This window comes from Salvelinus sp. IW2-2015, linkage group LG18 (assembly GCF_002910315.2).
Source record: "Salvelinus sp. IW2-2015 linkage group LG18, ASM291031v2, whole genome shotgun sequence".
In the NCBI taxonomy this organism is placed as follows: domain Eukaryota; kingdom Metazoa; phylum Chordata; class Actinopteri; order Salmoniformes; family Salmonidae; genus Salvelinus; species Salvelinus sp. IW2-2015.
In genome coordinates this window covers 19230375-19251128 of record NC_036858.1, presented here as the reverse complement: position 1 = coordinate 19251128, position 20754 = coordinate 19230375, and the positions used below count along the sequence as shown (strand labels likewise).

General features: G+C 43.0%; 1 protein-coding gene across 1 annotated transcript in view; it reads left to right on the top strand.

Moving 5' to 3' along the window:
• Positions 1-2754: 2754 nt before the first annotated feature.
• The window catches only part of erbb2 (erb-b2 receptor tyrosine kinase 2), a 44653-nt gene continuing 26653 nt past the window's right edge, over positions 2755-20754 (top strand). Inside the window, exons 1-4 of the mRNA XM_024007167.2 lie at positions 2755-3232; positions 18566-18717; positions 18815-19001; positions 19310-19450. Of these exons, the coding sequence (XP_023862935.1) occupies positions 3160-3232; positions 18566-18717; positions 18815-19001; positions 19310-19450 (553 nt within the window). The 5' untranslated portion in view covers positions 2755-3159. The remainder of the gene's footprint in view (positions 3233-18565; positions 18718-18814; positions 19002-19309; positions 19451-20754) is intronic.

Genomic DNA, 20754 nt, shown 5'->3' with positions numbered 1-20754 from the left:
ACGATCGTGACAAGGGGGGGATTTCGGCAGGCAAGAAATGGCCTTGCCGAAATCCTACCCCTTCTAATTTCCTTATTTTGTGGCTAGAGCCAAATACTTTCTGTGGCACACATCAGAGTCAAATACTTTCTATAGAACAAACTTCACGTCAGCATAGGCAACCGAAATTAATAATTAATGTATGTGTGTATATTAAACATAGAGGAGAGAGTAAAATGTTGGCAAGCAATAAAATTTCAGAACAAATTCTAGTCGAATAAGACATGGGAGAGATGACGAATTTTGGCAAAGAGATTTATTTATAGACTAATACACTTGAAACAAATAGCCAAACCGAAAACTGCAGACATTACTCGTGCCCCCCCCCCCCCCAGTGTACCACTCAGGGCCCCTACCCAGATGGTCATGCATCGTCCAAATCTTTGCTCTCTCTCTCCCACTACTCTCTCCTCTTCTATCCTATCATCTCTCCCTTCTGCTAAATCCTTCTCCCTCTTGTCTCCTGATTCTACCTCTTTCGACCCTACTCTTCTTCCCTTCCGGAACCTACGACTCACAGTGTCCTCTTTACTCCTGGCTGGCTAGGCCCTCCCCTCCTGCTCCATGGCTGCTCTATATTTGCTGCTAAAGCCACTTTCTATCACTCTAAATGTCAACCTTCTGCCTCTAACCCTAGGAAACTCTTTTCCACCTTCTCCTCCTCCTTAATTCTCCACCCTCTCCTGCAATTAATAAGGTTCGGACACCTTCTCCCATTCCTCACATCCCTGACCACTAGCTGCGTCCCCTTTGATTTCAAAACTGCCAGTCRCKCCCCACCTCAAGAAACCAACACTCGACTTTTCTGATGTCAAACTACGGACTGGTATCCCATTTTTCTCTTCTTTCCAAGACACTTGAGCTTGCTGTCTCTGACCAACTCTCTTGCTATCTCTCTCGGAACGATCTTCTTGACCCTAATCAGTCAGGCTTCAAGACGGATCACTCAGTCGAGACTGCTCTCCTCTGTGTCTCGGAGGCTCTCCACACTGCCAAAGCTGACTCTCTCTCCTCTGTTCTCATCCTCTTAGATCTATCTGCTACCTTCGACACCGTGAACTATCTGATCCTCCTCTCCACCCTCTCAGGCCTGGGCGTCTCAGGCTCTGCACACTCTTGGATTGCACCCTACCTGGCAGGCCRCTCCTACCAGGTGACGTGGAGAGGATCTGTGTCTGCACCACATACTCTCACTACTGGTGTCCCCCAGGGCTTGGTTCTAGGCCCTCTCCTCTTCTCTCTAATTACCAAGTTACTCGGCTCCATCATATCCCCACATGATCATTCCTATCATTGCTATGCGGATGACACTCAACTACTTTTCTCCTTCCCCCCTTCTGATACCCAGGTGGCGACACGCATCTCTGCATGCCTCGCAGATAGCTCAGCTTGGATGTCAGGCCACCACCTCAAGCTCAACCACGACAAGATGGAGCTGCTCTTCCTCCCAAGGAAGGCCTGATCGCTCCAAGACCTCTCCATCACGGTTGACAACTTAGAACAGCATAGAAATAATGTACATAGAACATATCTACTGCTTCTTAGACATGCTTTTAAGGAAATGACAGACCTATAACTCACATTTCAATGTGAATTTGGTCAGGTCACCCAGAAAGTTACATATTGCAGCTTTAAAAAAGATGCTGCTTTGCAGTGACTAGGGAAGCTGTCCGTACAGAGCCTCTCACTACTCAACAGTATCTCTCACCACATTGCTAACTTCCCAGGTCTTGCCTTGTAAGGCTCCTTTGAATAGGGCTCCTGTTATTGAAGATCATGACATTTTTGACTTTTCAACTGAAAGTGAAACGGGAAAGGGATCTATTTCTCAACCTTCTTACACTGTTTATGGACCTAACTTGCCCATAATGGGACTACTTTAAGGGAGGTTACTCTACTTTAAGGGTTTACAAATACACTAATTAGACACTTAACTAATTTTGTAGTTTGTGAATTATCAGTAAACAGTTAWTATTCATTGATTCAAATTGTATGAAATTGTATGTTGTTTGCCAAATAGTGATCGTATAGGGTATTGGCTGTACGGTAACAATAGGCTTATACAGGTAATAATCCATTACAGCGCAGCCATAAAACCCATCATTTAGCAAACACAAAACTGACTCACACATTTATACACAATGAGTTGAAAAAAAAGAACACAAACTAAGAATTCAATCACTGTTAATAAATGACTTTTAAACCATTTAAAACCTCACTGAGACTAATCTATAACATTTAGGTAGACCATGACTGTGCACTTCTACCCCTAATAGTGTACACTGCTAGGCCTACTACCCCCCATCCCTTTCTGGGGAATGCAATGTTTCCACAATATAACCTGCCCTAACCTCTTTTGGTTCATGAAGGAAAGGAGATAAGGAAAGGAAATGTTTAAAGATTTTTGGAACCTGGACAATGTCATGCAGTGAAGTAAGGCAAGGGCACCCCTCCACACTGTTGCTATCAATAGCTAACCATATCAATCTTTCACTTTCTGAGAACCTAACATTCAGGCTTGACCGAGAACAAACCTTGTGCAAGACATGGAGCATGTGCACAGATGGACTTATGAATAGTTTTGTGCAGTTTCCTGATTAGTTATATGCAGTCTGTTGGACTCTGACCCTAACTGATGTTGGTGGAGAGTGGATAGTTGGTATGAATAGAGCTTATTCTTCTTCCTCCTAATTTCGCGCTCCCAGAGAAGGGCCTGAGAACAGTGAAGCATTTTAATAAGACTAAATCTACGGCATAGACTTGTATAAGCAATTAATAATTATTTCAAGAACTCAATATGTAGAATCCCAGATAATTCTTCGTCAGACCATTTTGAGTGACTTTCTGACTGAAGCGGGCCGCGGGCGACTCTATTGGGCTGTTGGAGTCAATCGGCCCTATCTGCCACTCCCCATTCAGCCCTTCACGGGAGCGCGCCGACTGGCTGTGTCACGCAAGCCTACTACCGACAGGCGAACCACAGGCACGGAATTCCGAGGAGGAAGTTACTGGGATTGGAAAAACAACCTCAAAACTAACTGCATGAATAAAGGTKTAGGGGCGCTCCTCTGTAGGAATACAAAAGTGTTGGGTACTATGGACTAGTGGTGGTCGCAATCGATGGAGGCGGCGAGAAGTTTTCTGTTTCTCCGGTTACTGCTGGTCGGACTTTCRGGCGCATTGGGCAGAGAAGGTGGGTCTCACGTTGGATTCTCTTCTCTTTTACACAGTGTCTGAATAATTAAATTAATCAAATGTGATAGGCCTATGTAAAACCTTGGAATAATTGAAAACAATGTGAATTCTCGAAATTGTGGGGAGTTCAACTCGACCCAGAGAGCATGACTTTGTGCTCCGACAATAGACCGCATTCCTATGTGAGTCCAACCACCCCCTCGCACTGATTTCAATGTTGTGGCTCGAGATTTATTAGCCACTATTGATAACGACAAACGGTTAAAATGGAAGCGCAGTAAAGAGCTGGAGTTCGCGCTTCATTTGGTAATGCTGTTACAATTTAATGTGTTGTGTTAAAGTGTATAGTGACACAGAGTAGCATACAGTAGCCTATAGTAACTTAATACATTGGAGTGAAACAAGTAGGCCGTAAGTAGCCTACGCCGCCAAGAAATATGAGAACCTGCTTAGCAACTTTGTGTGAAAATGGCACTTGTACGAATAGTTGAGAAGAGTTCACTTTTGTGGTAAACAAAATCAAAACAACAGTGATTGCATTGTATGCTCCAAGGGCTCATGACGAGGTCAATTATTCACTGCTTGCGCTAAAGAGGACATTGTCTCATAGAACAGACCACTTGTCACTCTTGAAACTGCAGCACTTCAAATATTAACCAGTGAAAAATGGAAGAGCAAAATATTCTGCAAACACATAGGCCTACATGTAGGYTACGTCTTTCCAAAGGGCACCATGCATTCATTCACAACAACCAAGCTATTACTGTACAATTGTATTGATGCAATTGTTGTATCTCCAACTTTCTCATATCAAATTCAGTCTTTGTAAGAAGACTAAACAGAATCACAGATACAAACTTTCTCAATGTAGACCTATAGCTAGCCTACATTACCAGTTGTAGCCTATTTTTTTGACATGGAGGCATAACTGACTTATTGTATTTTGCGATCTAAAGTTCAGTCGATTTAACAGCTACCACAACTTACACTTAGTCACCAGCTGCAGACAGTGCATATTGAGTATATTGGTGCGTGTTTCATTAGTTGTTTTGGTTCAAAAACATACATACATACATACACACACGTAACTACTAGTGACAGGTGACGTGGTTACCAAATACAATTGCATTTTCTGTAACAGGTCTGTACAGTTTTTGTACCAATCAGTCTCTTTCTTCTTTGGAAGCAAATCATTACCACATTGGTGTTCATAGTAATGTTTTCATTGCGCACAAAGCATCACATTCGAGTCATGTAAATATATTCATATTTTCACTAAAACACTAATAGAAACKGAATCTTCCTGAGCTAAAGCGGGAAGACTTATGGATACACAAATGCACACCCACACGCACACACACACACACCCTTGTTTTTTGATAGGTTGATATTCCAAAGGTCAGCTGTTGGGGTTTGATATGCAACTGTGTCAGGGTTCCTATTATACAGGTGGGAACACACTGAAACCTTTGGCTCTATGTCAATGTGCACACTCAGATTAGAGCATGTAGSTTTGTGTGTGTGTGTTTGACAGTCTTCACAACCCTTTAACTCTCACACTCCGGTGCACCCATTGACTGAAACTCACTTGGTGGTGATTAAGCCTCTCAAGTTAGTATCACTCACTCTAGTTAAAACTCAATGAAGCACAATGACTCGCTAGTCTGGACACCATGCAACTTAACTGACTAATGACTAGTGCATCCTCTTATCTGTAGGGTCATCCCCAAATTTCCTGGCCTCRGAATACATTTTTAAAATACATTGGTAACCTACCTGCCTGCAGGTATTACGCTAATAGTAGTGAGCTCCAGTAGTATTGGGACAGTGACACATTTTGTTGTTGCTCTGGCTCTACTCCAGCACTTTGGATTTGAAATGATACAATGACTATGAGGCAGACTGTCAGCTTTAATTTGAGGGTATTGTCATCCATATCAGGTGATTAGCAATTACAATACTTTTTGGTACATAGTCCCCCCCATTTTAGGGGACCAAACGTATTGGGTCAGATTTACTTACTTATATGTGTATTAAAATGGTCAAAAGTTAAGTATTTGAGGGCCTCCTGAGTGGCACAGTGGTCGAAGGCACTGCATTGCAGTCCTAGCTGTGCCGCTAGAGATTCTGGGTTCGAGTCCAGGCTCTGTCGCAGCCGCCCGTGACTAGGAGACCCATGGTGCCGCGCACAATAAATAGCATACCCCCCCAAAAATGCTAACCTCCCCTGTTATTGTAATGGRGAGAGGTTAGCATGTCTTGCGGGGGAGTGATGGGGTGATATTTTTTCGACTGTAACTGCTTTATAAATTGTTTTAAGTATGTATTGGCCTTCAGAATGCCTTTTTATAAGTAGAGCCATGCTTTTTAGGCACTTTTTGAGGCAGTTTGCTTTTACCAATATTTTCAACATTATCCACTAGTATTGCYGCAGGTAGAAAATCCTACGAAATACACTATATACACTACCGTTCAAAAGTTCGGGGTCACTTGTAAATGTCCTTGTTTTTGAAAGAAAAGCAMWTTTTTTTTGCCCATTAAAATAACATAAAATTAATCAGAAATACAGTGGAGAAATTGTTAATGTTGTAAATTACTATTGTAGCGGGAAACTGCAGATTTTTTATGGAATATCTACATATCTATCTAAATCATAGACTTAATTATAACATAATAACAGAAATAYGAGCCATAGGTCATTTAATATGGTCCAATCCGGAAACTATMATCTCAAACAAAACRTTTATTCTTTMAGTGAAATACGGAACCGACGATTCTATCTAACGGGTGGCATCCATAAGTCTAAATATTCCTGTTACATTGCACAACCTTCAATGTTATGTTATAATTACGGAAAATTCTGGCAAATTAGTTCGCAACGAGCCAGGCGGCCCAAACTGTTGCATATACCCAGACTCTGYGTGCAATGAACGCAAGAGAAGTGACACAATTTCACCTGGTTAATATTGCCTGTTAACCTGGATTTCTTTTAGCTAAATATGCAGGTTTAAAAATATATACTTCTGTGTATTGATTTTAAGAAAGGCATTGATGTTTATGGTTAGGTACAGTCGTGCAAYGATTGTGCTTTTTTCCGCAAATGCGCTTTTGTTAAATCWTCCCCCGTTTGRTGAAGTTGGCTGTCTTTGTTAGGAAGAAATATTCTTCACATAGTTCGCAACGAGCCAGGCGGCCCAAACTGCTGCATATACCCTGACTCTGTTGCAAGAGAAGTGACACAATTTACCTAGTTAAAATAAATTCATGTTAGCAGGCAATATTAACTAAATATGCAGGTTTAAAGATATATACTTGTGTATTGATTTTAAGAAAGGCATTGATGTTTATTGTTAGGTACACGTTGGAGCAACGACAGTCCTTTTTCGCGAATGCACACCGCATCGATTTATATGCAACGCAGGACACGCTAGATAAACTAGTAATATCATCAACCATGTGTAGTTAACTAGTGATTTTGATTGATTGTTTTTTATAAGATAAGTTTAATGCTAGCTAGSAACTTAACTTGGCTTCTTACTGCATTCGCGTAACAGGCAGGCTCCTCGTGGAGTGCAATGWRAGGCAGGTGGTTAGAGCGTTGGACTAGTTAACCGTAAGGTTGCAAGATTGAATCCCCGAGCTGACAAGGTAAAAATCTGTCGTTCTGCCCCTGAACAAGGCAGTTAACCCACCGTTCGTTCCTAGGCCGTCATTGAAAATAAGAATGTGTTCTTAGCTGACTTGCCTAGTGTAAAAAAAGAAGTGATTTCCGATTGTTGAATAATGAATAATTAATCGGCCATTCCGATTAATTGGTCGACCTCTAATACGGAGTCCCATTATCAGCAACCATCACTCCTGTGTTCCATTGGCACATTGTTAGCTAATCCAAGTGTATAATTTTAAAAGGCTATTTGATCATTAGAAAACCCTTTTGCAATTATGTTAGCACAGCTGAAAACTGTTGTCTTTATTTAAAGAAGCAATAAAACTGGCCTTTGGACCAGTTGAGTATCTGGAGAATCAGCATTTGTGGGTTCGATTACCAGCTCAAAAATGTCCAGAAACAAATTTCTTTCTTCTGAAATTCGTCAGTCTATTCTTGTTCTGAGAAATGAAGGCTATTCCATGTGAGAAATTGCCAAGAAACTGAAGATCTCGTACAACGCTGTGTACTACTCCCTTCACAGAACAGCGCAAACTGTCTCTAACCAGAATAGAAAGAGGTGTGGGAGGCCCGGTGCACAACTGAGCAAGAGGACAAGTATATTAGAGTGTCTAGTTTGAGAAACAGACACCTCACAAGWCCTCAACTGGCAGCTTCATTAAATAGTACCCACAAACACGTCTCAACGTCAACAGTGAAGATGCTGGCCTTCTAGGCAGTGTTCCTCTGTCCAGTGTCTGTTCTTTTGCCCATCTTAATCTTTTCTTTTTATTGGCCAGTCTGAGATATGGCTTTTTCTTTGCAACTCTGCCTAGATGGACATTTCTAAGTGACCCCAAACTTTTGAATGGTAGTGTATATACAAAWGTATGTGGACATCCCTTGAAATTAGTGGATTTGGCTTTTTCAGCCATACCCATTGCTGACAGGTGTCTAAAATTGAACATTGGCAGTAGAATTGCGTAGTAGAATTGCGTTACTGAAGAGCTCCGTGACTTTCAACATGGCATCGTCATAGGATGCCCCCTTTCCAACAAGTCAGTTCGTCAAATTTCTGCCCTGCTAGAGCTGCCCCGGTCAACTGTAAGTGAAGTGCAGTTATTGTGAAGTGGAAACATCTAGGAGCAACAACTACTCAGCCGCGAAGTGGTAGGCCACACAAGTTCACAGAACGAGACCGCCGAGTGCTGAAGCGCGTAAAAATCATCTGTCCTCGGTTGTAAAACTCAATGCCTAGTTCCAAACTGCCTCTGGAGGCAAMGTCAGCACAAGAACTGTTCGTCGGGAGCTTCATAAAATTAGTTTCCATGGCTGAGCTGCCGCACACAAACCTAAAATCACCATGCGCAATGCCAAGTGTCGGCTAGGGTGGTGTAAAGCTCGCCACCATTGGACTCTTAGCAATGGAAATGGGTTCTCTGGGGTGATGAATCACGCTTCACCGTCTGGCAGTCCGACAGASAAATCTGTGTTTGGCGGATGCCAGGAGAACACTACCTGCCCGAATGCATAGTGCCAACTGTAAAGTTTGGTGGAGGAGGAATAATGGTCTGGGGCTGTTTTTCATGGTTCAAGCTATGCCCCTTAGTTCCAGTGAAAGGCAATCTTAATGCTACAGCATACAATGACWTTCTAGTCGATTCTGTGCATTCAACTTTGTGGCAACAGTCGAGAAGGCCCTTTCCTGTTTCAGCATCACAATCGCCCGTGCACWAAGCAAGGTCCATACAGAAATGATTTGTCAAAATTGGTGTGGAAGAACTTGACTAGCCTGCACAGAGCCCTAACCTCAACCCCATCAAACACMTTCGGTATGAATTGGAACGCCGACTGCGAGCCAGATCTAATCGCCAAACATCAGTGCCCGACCTCACTAATGCTCTTATGGCTGAATGGAAGCAAGTCCCTGCACCAATGTTCCAACATCTCGGGGAAAGCCTTCCCAGAATAATTGAGGCTGTTATAGCAGCAAAGGGAGGACCAACTCTATATTAATGCCCATGATCTTGGAATGAGATGTTTGACGAGCAGGTGTCCATTTACTTTTGGTCATGTAGTGTATGTCTCCAATCAATGTCTGGTTTGTGCTTGTGCGCTAAGCGGGGGGATGGCCTGAGCCAGGGGAAGCGTAGCTCTGCAAATCTTAATCACACACAACCTATTATTTGGGAGGGAATACTATTTGTAGATCAGTTATTCTACACCTCACTTTCCTGAAGCTGATCCTCTCCAACGGACTCGAAAGTTGTAGCTAAAAATAGATGAATTAGGGGCGTTAAAGGGGAGAGTCAAACCAACACCTTAACCGTTACTCTAAGGTGTGAACCTCTTGGCTTGATACTTGCTGGATCAGGATTCAAGTCCCAGTCGGGGCTACCCCCCCCCCCCAAAATTCTATACATTGGTGTCAAAAGTGCAATGAGGCGTGTACATGTGATGGACTTGGTATAGAGGAGCGAAGGATGGGGGTAGTGTAGCGACCTTAACCCAACACCTAGCGAGCTCATCAAGAGGTTTGGACCTCTTGGCGTGATGGTTAAGGTGTTGCCTTGACAGTCGCTGGAGCCAGATCTGAGTCCCGGTCGGGGCTACCCCGGATTCACCACAATACACTTCTATGGTTGGTTTCATTGACTCTACTCTTTAACTGCCCCTAGTTGACCCATTTTTAGCTACAACTTCCGAGTCCGTTGGAGAGGAAAGTCAGCTTGAGCAAAGKGAGATGTAGAATCACTTACCTACAAATAGTATTCCCTACCAAATAATAGGTTTTATGTGCAGAGCTATGCCTACCCTGGCTCAGGCCATCACCCCCGCCAAACACGCATGCACAACCAGGCAATGATTTGATCGGAGACMGTTTGTGCCATTTTAAATAACATTTCCTAGGATTTTATAACTACAGCAACTCTAGTGGATAATGCTGGAAATACCGGTAAAAGCAAAGTGCCCCAAAAAGGGCCTAAAAAGCATGGCCTTTATTATAAGCTTAATATATGTTATTTCATAACACAGCAAAAAAGGACACTTGTTATTTCTGTACTTGAGTATTTATTTCTATGCGTATGAGCATTGAAATTATTGAACATATTGGTAACACATTACTTAAAGCCTGYAGGTATAGTGCTTTACAAGTTGTTATAAGCATATATGAGCCTTTTATTAMMWTTTTTATTTAACCTTTRTTTAACYAGGCAAGTCAATTAAGAACTAATTCTTATTTACAATGAAGGCCTACGCCGGCCAAACCCTAACCCCGACGACGCTGGGCCAATTGTGCGCAGCCCTATGGGACTCCCAATCACGGCCGGTTGTGATACAGCCTGGAATCAAACCAGGGTCTGTAGTGACGCCTCTAGCACTGAGATGCTGTGCCTTAGACCGCTGCGCCACTCRGGAGCCCCAATGTCTTTATAATGTCTTATTTTAAAGTTTCACAAGACATTACAAGGCAGTCAGTCAAACATGCTTGTATGACAAGTTTTACAATGCATTATAACTGCCGGCTTAATGTTTGATTGACCTACAGTAAAATACATCCACRTTTTTCCTTTGGATAAAGCTTGATACCTGTTGATAGAGACGGAGTAAAAAAAGACAAGGATACGACTGGACTGACTGTTGGATGGATGCTACTACAGCATTCAATTTCAGTTTTGTTTTTGAAGCAGATGCGTTTGCTGCAACATTTCCATCCTAGGACCTTCCACAGGCTGCGTGCAAAAATAAAATGAACAATCAAATGCAATAGAGCTACATTTTGTGTATTGAGGTTCTCAACGCAAGGGATGTCTACAGTGAAAAGTTGTATGTGCAAGAGACTCTTTTTCTGATACCGGTCCTCAGATTGGTTTGGAGGAGCAATCATGCATGTATTGTGTGTTGCACTCTGCCTGCCATTGTATTGACCTGTGTGTGCGCTTGTGTGTGTGTGACAAAGAGTGAATGTTCATGCGCATAGAGTACGCTCTGCACTGCAGCAACAGGTACAGATCCTGTTCTTCCTGTCAGTTGAGCAATACCTGTTTGTACTTGGCAAGTGAAAGAAGGAGGAATGCTTTTGGGGGGAGTTAGAATAGAAATGTATGTTTATCCAAGGCAAGTTGCTAGGATTAGGGTTGTTGGGGAGGCAAAGCCCACCTGAAGGTGCAATCTCTAATTTAGTTTCTGTTATTGRGTGGACTATATACAGGACTGAGTGGGAGGGTCTTTGCGGGCAGGTGTACTGATTGGCTGAAATAGAACTGTTTGTTTTTGTGCTTTTTTTTTTTTTACTAGCTTTGATTGTGCATTTGTCCTGTGGCCATCAGAGTACAAAGGAATTCCAGATTTCCCCTTTAAATGATGTCTGTTTATCTGTCAGACAATACTAGGTTTGAAAGGAAGATGTTGAAGTAGTTGAGTATCTTGGGGTAGGAGATGATTAGGGTTCCAGTTAAGGAGGAAGTTGAAGTGGAAGGGGCGGTACAGCAAAGGGAATTGTTTTGGTGTGTCTCGGTGGTGGCAGCTTTTCCGGGTTGAATGAACCTACACCTGCAGTAACATTGCTGGCAGCCGTGAACATTGTTCTTGTTAGTCAGTGCACACAACACACACACACACACACACACACACACACACACACACACACACCCTTTGCTGACTGGCAGGCTGCCCGTGCAGGTTTGGTTGTGTTTGCTTTCGAAGGCTCCTGCATTACAGCTATAGGTCACATTCAATTTACATTTAGTAGGTACTCTACTCAAGCTGTCCCAATTACCCTGTCAGTCATGGTTAAGGCTTGAAAGACATTTGGTACACTCCAACAATGACAAACCAGAAAGAAGTCGACTTGAGAGCTTATAGCGAGCAAAGGATTTCCAAGTTTTATGTGGGAAGAAAAATATTTTGATTTGAAAATGTAATCCAATCAAAATATTTGTCTTGGGATGACTAGCAATCACATTTCATTAGACGTTGACGGTTCCCAAAGGTATAGCTGCCAATGTTTTGAAAAKACCCTGTGACTTGAATCTTGAAGTATGCTTTACAAGAAGTAGGACACATTAACTTGCAACATTTTATTTTTCAATTCAAAACCTCAATGGCGTTCCATCCTCACTTTCATWAAGACGAATGTAATCCAGAAAGTATACCCAAACACTAATAATTACTCTCTCAAAACTAACATGCAGTTTCATTTTCAAGCAAATGTGTTTGACAATTGCATTCAACKGTCATGATAGACATGGAATAGTCCGGGGTACGCTGGCTCTGTAATTTTCATGCTGACCGAACTGTTTGGTGTGTTATTTTGTTTCTTCTTTTTCCCAGAAAACTCCACCACCTGGGTGGTTACTGCAGAAGGCGTTTGGCAAATGAACGTTTCCAAGTGAAGTTGCTAGGATACGGTGTAGAGAAGCGCTATGTAGCCAGCATTAGCCAGCATTAGCGATTAGCGAGCACCTCGGTGAATGTGTGTTTGTTTAGGTGTCAGTGGCATTCCATTGTTGGGCACTGACACATGCATAATGCCGACACTCGTGCCCATCTGAGAAAGAAGGGAAGAGAGGGAGGGATGGATGAAGGGAAGGAGATAGTGAGGGAGATCTGAAATGAGAGAGGGAGTTTATAAGATGAGAGAGAACAGGAGAGAGAGAAAGAAAGTGAGAGTATTTACAGTAATTGGTTGGATAGGGAAAGGAAGGGGTGGGTTTCTACTCAATGCCAAAGCCGGACAATGAACAAAACACATACACACACACACACACACACACACACACGCACGCGTGTTCATGGGAGTGGGAGTGAGTTTCGGTTTGATTTGGTGGGTCAGTAAAGAAATGAAAGCAGTTTAGAAAAAAAATCTAACAAACTCCTCTTTAGCTCCCTATGAAATCTTTTACATGACCAAGTCAGTATAACATCAGAAGTTAAGTATAAGACGTTTAAGTCCTTTGATCTACACTGTAGAAAATAATTTGTTTCAACTTATTATTTACTGTCATAAAGTTGCATGGCCTTTTCAAGCTCTATCAACTTTACATGTCAAGCTTTCCTTACTTTCACAACATTTACTTTGACTAATAAAAGATAGTTAAGTCAACTTCAACATTTGTCAGTATAACCTACTATTCCTAGTTGAATCAATTTCAACTTTAGTTATATCAACTTTATCCTAACTAACACCTAATTTAATAAAACAAAGTCAAGTCAACTTTACAGTTTGTCAGTATAATGTACTATTTATAGTTGAATCAATTGAGGTTTTAGTAGAGATAACTAGCCTCCATTTTGAAAAATGACGTAATATTTTCAATTAATCTAACTTACTATCCAGTTAAGTAGACTATAAATGCATTGACTAAACAACCATAACTCTAGCAATGATATAATAGAGATTTCAGTGGGGACCATTATACCCCCATCTGTCTCTTAATCATGTGTGAGCTTTTTCACCAGCCAACAGACCACTTTAACTACAATAACATTATCCGTTTCCGTTTTACTTGTTACTTTTTACATGTGATTGTTTATCTACCTGCATTGCATGCACTAACTGAAGTTGCTCTGGATTAAAGCATCTGCTAAATGAGCCATGGTCAAAAGTAGTGCACTATATATCGCTGAATAATGTGTCTTGTYGTAGAGATCCGGCATTTACAATAAGGGCGCTATAGTAATCAACTGAAATTGCAAACTTTGAACAAGAAGATGTCCTGTTTGAGCTACGGTCATGGCATTTTGTACATCAATGCATATCCTCATGTGAATCAAGTTTACCATAAGGATCTATAAGTTCCGCCCATTCACAAGTCACAACAGGGAATCGATTTGAATATTTCACAGTCMGTTCATTGACATCAACTATTCTGTTACTATAAGTATAGTCTAGCGAGACTACTATCAGTATAACTCCCTTGTCTTCACATAAAAATAAATAGTGTTTTATATCAATGCATCTCCCTTTCAAGCAGTGGAGTCTCTTACATCCCATCCATTGTGAGCTATCATAGTTTTGATTTCCAGTGGGGGGAAAAAATACTTAATTGTGTTTTCTCTCTCATCAATCCATGCAACATATGTTTGGATAACGACCTGTTTACTGTTGCGTTGTATAGCATCTAGCATCTCCCACAGTCACACACAGTCTTTAGATTAACAAACATTTCCCTTTTTACAACCCCCTTGTTTGTGCTAGCTTGTTAACGTGCAGCTAGGGCTGTGGCGGTCATAACATTTTGTCAGCCGGTGATTGTCAACCAAATATGTGCTGATCTCACGGTAATTGATCGTTATTTAACATAACCACATTTAGCATCTCCTGTCTTCCACGCATAGCCTACAAGCCACTGATGCAGACCTTTGGAACATCTACATTTTAAAAAGTCTAATAAATCTATATAATATAGCCTACACCATCACAATAAATACATTATTTATTTTAGACAGGTCTAACGAAACATGATATGAAGAAAATGTAGTCTATTTGAGAAGAACAGAWTGGCATRCTCTGCGTTGTCCTTATGTTAATACATTCTAAGGCTGCATGATGCGACTAATGATGATTTGAAAAAAGTCGCACGAAAGGCATGAGCTCTGCTTTGTTTTTTTTGCGCAGCCTGTACGCACTTCATTAGTCTCTCATTCACAATTTGACAAGCCACTTGATAATGTGTCGAATTTCCCGGCTGCATCCCCTTTGTGTGGCCATAATCCCCCTAAAAAAACATGCCTTTTGCGGCCAGTAGCCGTTATGCCCTTGGGCTGWATATAATAATTATAATTCCCTTCTCCCCGCTGYGTGCCGAAGGACCTCTCACTCACATGGCTCTCAGTCACGTGATCGGGTCTTTCTCACATGCTACAAGTGAAGACAGACAAATCTGGGATGCAACTGCACTTCCTTATCCAATTCCGAGGCGCATATTGAAGATCTTGGAAGAACTGTCCACATTTACTTTTCGTCAGCCAGCAAGATGACTAGGCCTAACGAACAGCAAAAGCACTAGCCTATGTCAATCTACTATCCCCCATAGTACAAAAGTTGATCTATTATGTGCGAGAAATAAATATTCCAAAGAAAGTCCGGGACAGTTGTGGGATGCAATAGATCCCAAATTAATGAAATTAACCTGACACAACAGATGAAAATGTTTAACTTAAAATGTTGATAAACTATTAGGCTATTTCTTCACATTATAAACACAGCAATGCACACACGGAAGTAGGCTATAAGCACAAATGTTCCATTAGCAGGAAAACACCATTCTCAAAAGTGACCACGAATGCGATTATGCATGTATTGCATTTTTATGGTGAAAATGATCTTCCCCRATCTTGAAACTCACATGCTGCGTATGTATGCCAGTTAGGCTCTACAACCATTGTATAGCGGATTAATGGGCTTTATTTTAAGAAGTTATTTGGCCACTTTAGTTGTGATACCTATAGGCTAGGCTACATGAGGTGTGTGACTATGATTTGAAAAAGTTGCACAAAAAAAGCATGCACTCTTTGCCTTAAGCTGGGCATCATTCACAAGTGATAGGCTGATATTGTCACCCATCAGACTATTCTTGATTTAATCTTGTTTTTACAAATACTAAATAATATATGTGTGAAACTTGTATTGATTTAGAAAGGTGCGTGATAATGATCCAGTCTTCGAAACAGGAGCAGCGGGGGGAAAATATGTGATCTATGCACTTAAATAGTGAATGGAGGGCGCTTTTCTTGTGGTTCATTTTCATGCCAGCCAGGTAGGCTATACTCCTGTTTTAATGAGAAGCAATGTGCTTAATATTAGAAAAGTTGAGAAATAAATATAGTAGGCCTAGCCTATAGAAAGCTGATGGGATCCTCCTTTTTTTAATAAAGGCCATCACTCTGTTTTCTCACGCAATTGCATAGCCTATAGAAATGTTGCAGAACATGAGCTCATGGGCTCTCGTGTAGTGTTTGATTAGATTTTTGATTAAATTTGCATTGATGTCAGAGTGATTAGAGGGACAGAGTGCGAAGTAGCAGGCAGTTAGCAAGTTTGGTAGGCTGCTAATGGCCATCAGCAGCATCAGAGCTTGGGGAAGCATAATTACTGTGACTAAACGGTCACATGGAATTTGACTGCCATCATGAATCATGACTGCCGGTGTGGCGGTAATACGGTCACCGTAACAGCCCTAGGTGCAGCTGATATTATGTAGGTCACTGTGAGAACACTGGGCTGCGTTTAGAACACACTACACGTCACATAGCATGTGAAAAGAGCTCGTACACGGTACAGTACTACAGGCGCGATAACGACTCGTATCTCCTTGGCTGCGTCCCACTACATTGCCTATATAGTGCACTACTTTTTACCAGAGCCCTATGGGCATCTTCTCGGACATCTTCAACCTGTCCCAGGCTGTAGTCCCACATGCTTTAAGGAGACCACTATCGTGCCAGTGCCCAAGATAAACAAGGTGACATGCCAAAAGACTATCGCCCCATCGCGCTCACCTCTATCATCATGAAGTGCTTTGAGAGCCTGGTCGTGGCCCACATCAAGGTCAGCATGCTAGGCACACTGGACCCACTCCAATTTCCTTTCCACTCCAACAGATCACCGGAAGATACCATTTCCATCACTGTACACACGGCCGTAACCCATTTGTACAAGAGGAACCCCTATGTGAATGCTGTTCATTGATTTCAGTTTGGTCTGGACACCACTCTCTACTACTGGATCCTGGACTACCTGATGGGCAAACCACAGGCTGTGAGGATTGGCAACAACACCTCCTCCATTCTGACTCTTAACACAGGGGCCCACCTGGGGTGTTTTCTCGGTCCTCTGCTGTACTCCCTGTTCACATACGACTGTGTGGCTTTGYACAACACCAACTCTATCATCAAGTTTKCTGACAACACCACGGTTGTAGGACTGATAACCAACAATGATGAGTCAGCCTATAGGGAGGAGGTAAGTGAACTGCCATTGTGGTGTCATGACAACAGCTCCCTCAATGTGAGCAAAACAAAGGACTTGATTGTTGACCTCAGAAAGCAGAGGAGGGAACATGCCCCGAACCACATAAACGGGACTGCAGTAGAGAGAGTCACAAGTTTTAAGTTCCTCGGCGTTCACATCGAGGACTTGTCATGGACCACCAATACCACCACTCTCGTCAAGAGGGTGCAACAGCGTCTCTACTTTCTAAGGCGGCTGAAGAAATTTGGCATGCCGCCCTGTATCTCAAAATACTACCGCTGCACCATCGAGAGCGTCCTGACTGGTTGCATCATAACATGGTACGGGAATTGCTCTTTCCACAACCGCAAGGCCCTCCAGCGGATGTTGAAGACGGTCCAGTATATCACTGGGACCATGCGCTCACCTGTCCAGGATATCTACTCAAAACGGTACCTGGGGAAGGCACACAGCATCATCAAGGACCCCAAACACCCCAGCCAAGAGCTGTTCTCTCCATTACTGTCAGGCATGAGGTCTGATACCAACAGGCTCAGAGACAGTTTCTATCCACAAGCCGTCAGACTGCTGAATACTTGAACAGGTCTGACTACCTGCTCTGATTCTCCGCACCTTAGCACACATGCTCTCACTCATATGCACACACACACACACACACACACACACATTAAAGCTACTCACACATCACAACTTCTGCTACCAGACTCTTATTATACTGCTCAATTTATACACTTGACCTCATCCTCCCCTTCCACAATACACAAGTAAATATCGGACTATAAATTGTTCCTTCCTGTATTACACTTAAGCTAAAATATTTATTATATTCTACTGACATTTACTTGTTCGTATTCGTGTCTTTGATTATTTCTTATTGTTTGCATTGCCGAGAACAAATCAGCAAGTAAGCATTTAGTTGGACGATGTATACCATGRGTATCCCGCACCTACAACTAATAAAAACTTGARTCTTTAAACTTGATGGGCCCTGGTCAAAAGCAGTGCACTATGTAAGGAAAAGGGTGCCATTTGAGACGAAGCCATGCACTTTGGAGACCCTTGGCAGAGGCTCAGCCATTGGCCAAATCATCTTCCTCTCTCTCTCTCTGCATTTCCTGTGTCCCTGTATCCTGTGTCACCCAGTGTCCGGCTTGCTGTCTCCGAAAAGAGGGAAAGTGATAGCCCTGGAGAAGGGGGGAGAATGAGAGGCGGTGGAAGTGAACTTCTGGAAGGAGGGTTGAAAAAAGTGTTATGGGAGTCTTCCAGGGATCTGGGGAGGAAGTAATTTAATGTGTGTGTGGGGAAGACTCAAGGCTCTCCTTTCTTTCTTGTCTTTAGGAAAAAATGATGTCAGTGTGCACACTATACAGACAATATGCATATGACTGTTCATCATGCTATTGTAGAKGGATGAAAAAACCTATAGTGAATCTTAAAGTGAAAAATACATGTACTACATGGTGTACTGTATATTGTCAGTTGTTGATACACCTGCAGTGTATGTGACAATAAAACACCTCCATTAGTTTTCTGCACATGCAACAGAAATGGCACACCTGATTACCAATTTACCCAAATGCGTCATCAAAGGCGTCAAGATGCGCGGAAACACTGGTTGACACAAAGCCCTGCTTCAACTCAGGATCCTGTTCTTTAAATTAAAGGTAACATGTATTAACGTATCTATTTTTKTGTGTGTGTGTTGTCAGTGTGTCTGGGYACAGACATGAAGCTGGCCCTGCCCTCCAGTCTGGAGAACCACTATGAGACCCTGCGGCTGCTCTACACTGACTGCCAGGTGGTGCACGGCAACCTAGAGATCACACATCTTCGGGGCAAGCCGGACCTCTCCTTCCTACAGGTATGTTTTCTTTGCCTGATTTTCCCCCCCCTCTCACCTGTTATCAATGCTAACATCCCTCCCTTTCCCCCTTTCTTCCCTCCCTCCCCCACTCCAGGGTATCGTGGAGGTGCAGGGCTACGTCTTGATTGCCCGTGTGTCTGTGAGTGTGGTGCCGCTGGACAACCTGCGCATCATCCGGGGAAGCCAGCTGTACAACTCCAGCTATGCTCTGGCTGTCCTGGACAACACCCTCCCTCAAGAAGGGGTGGGTCTGAGGGTGCTCCGCCTCCGCAGTCTCACAGGTGAGGGAGGGGCCAGAGAGTGAGAGGGAAGTATTTTTGGGATACAGGAGGGATGTAATCGTAATTGAATGAAGGGATGGATTGGATACTTATAGGCCCTTTTTTAATTCTTTAAAAGTGCTTTCCTTCTTTGTTGTAACAACTAATTAGACATGATTGAACAGGTGAATGCAAGGGCTTTACCACATGGCTTTTTCCTGTCCAGTCATTTCTCATCAGTAATTACTTCAAGGAACGTAATCTCTTGTTGTCAGTTCCTCTGAACATTTTGAACTGAGCCTTCTCTCCTTGTCCTGTTAACCCCATAGAGATCCTGCTGGGTGGAGTGCATATTTGGGGAAACCCCCAGCTCTGTTTCCCAGACCCCCAGCACATGGAGTGGAGGGACACACTGGATGAAAAGAACACGCATGCCAAGCAGCTCCGCCTGCAGGCCCAGGCCCCCAACTGTGAGTGTTCCTGTTATGGGAGTTTACACACACACTCACACGTGTGTACACACACGTGCACCTGTACACACACACACACACACACACACACCACACACACACACACCACACACACACACACACACACACAAACTTTGCCTTTGGAAAGTTTTCAGACCCTATTACTTTTCCCACATTTTGTTAGGTTACAGCCTTATTCTAAAATGCATTTGTTTTTTCCCCCTCATCAATCTACACAATACCCCATAATGATGAAGCAAAAACAATTTTTTAGAAATTGTTGCTAATTTATACAAAAATAAAATACATTTACAGAGGTATTCAGACCCTTTACTCKGAGCTTTGTTGAAGCACCTTTGGCAGCAATTACAGCCTCCAGTCTTCTTAGGTATGACGCCRCAAGCTTGGCACACTTGTATTTGGGGAGTTTTTCCAATTCTTCTTTGCAGATCCTYTCAATGCTCTGTTAGGTTTGATGGGGAGTGTTGCTGCACAGCTATTTTCAGGTCTCTCCAGAGATGTTCGATCGGGATCAAGTCCGTGCTCTGGCCGGGCCACTCAAGGACATTCAGAGACTTATCCCGAAGCCACTCCTGCGTTGTCTTGGCTGTGTGCTTAGGGTCGTTGTCCTGTTGGAAGGTGAACCTTCACCCCTAGTCTGAGGTCCTGAGCGCTCTGGAGAAGGTTTTCATCAAGGAACTATCTGTACTTTGCGCCGTTCATCTTTGCCTTGATCCTGACTAGTCTCCCAGTCCCTGCCACTGAAAAACAACTCCACAGTATGAAGCTGCCACCACCATGCTTCACTGTAGGGATGGTACTGGGTTTCCTCCAGACGTGAAGCTTGGCATTGAGGCCAAGGAGTTGAATCTTGGTTTCATGAGACCAGAGAATCTTGTTTCTCATGGTCTGAGAGTCTTTAGGTGCCTTTTGGCAAACTCATAGCGGCCTGTTATGTGCCTTTTACTGAGGGGCTTCCGTCTGGCCGCTCTACCATAAAGGCCTGATTGGTGGAGTGCTGCAGAGATGGTTGTCCTTCTGGAAGGTTCTCGCATCTCCTCAGATGGACTCTAGAGCTCTGTCAGAGTAACCATCAGGTTCTTGGTCACCTCCCTGACCAAGGCCCTTCTCCCCCAATTGCTCGGTTTGGCCAGGCGGCCAGCTCTAGGAAGAGTCTTGGTGGTTCCAAACTTATTTCATTTAATAATTATGGAGGCCACTGTGTTCTTGGGGACCTTCAATGCCTCGACACAATCCTGTCTCGGAGCTCTACGGACAAGTTCTTCAACCTCRTGGCTTGGTTT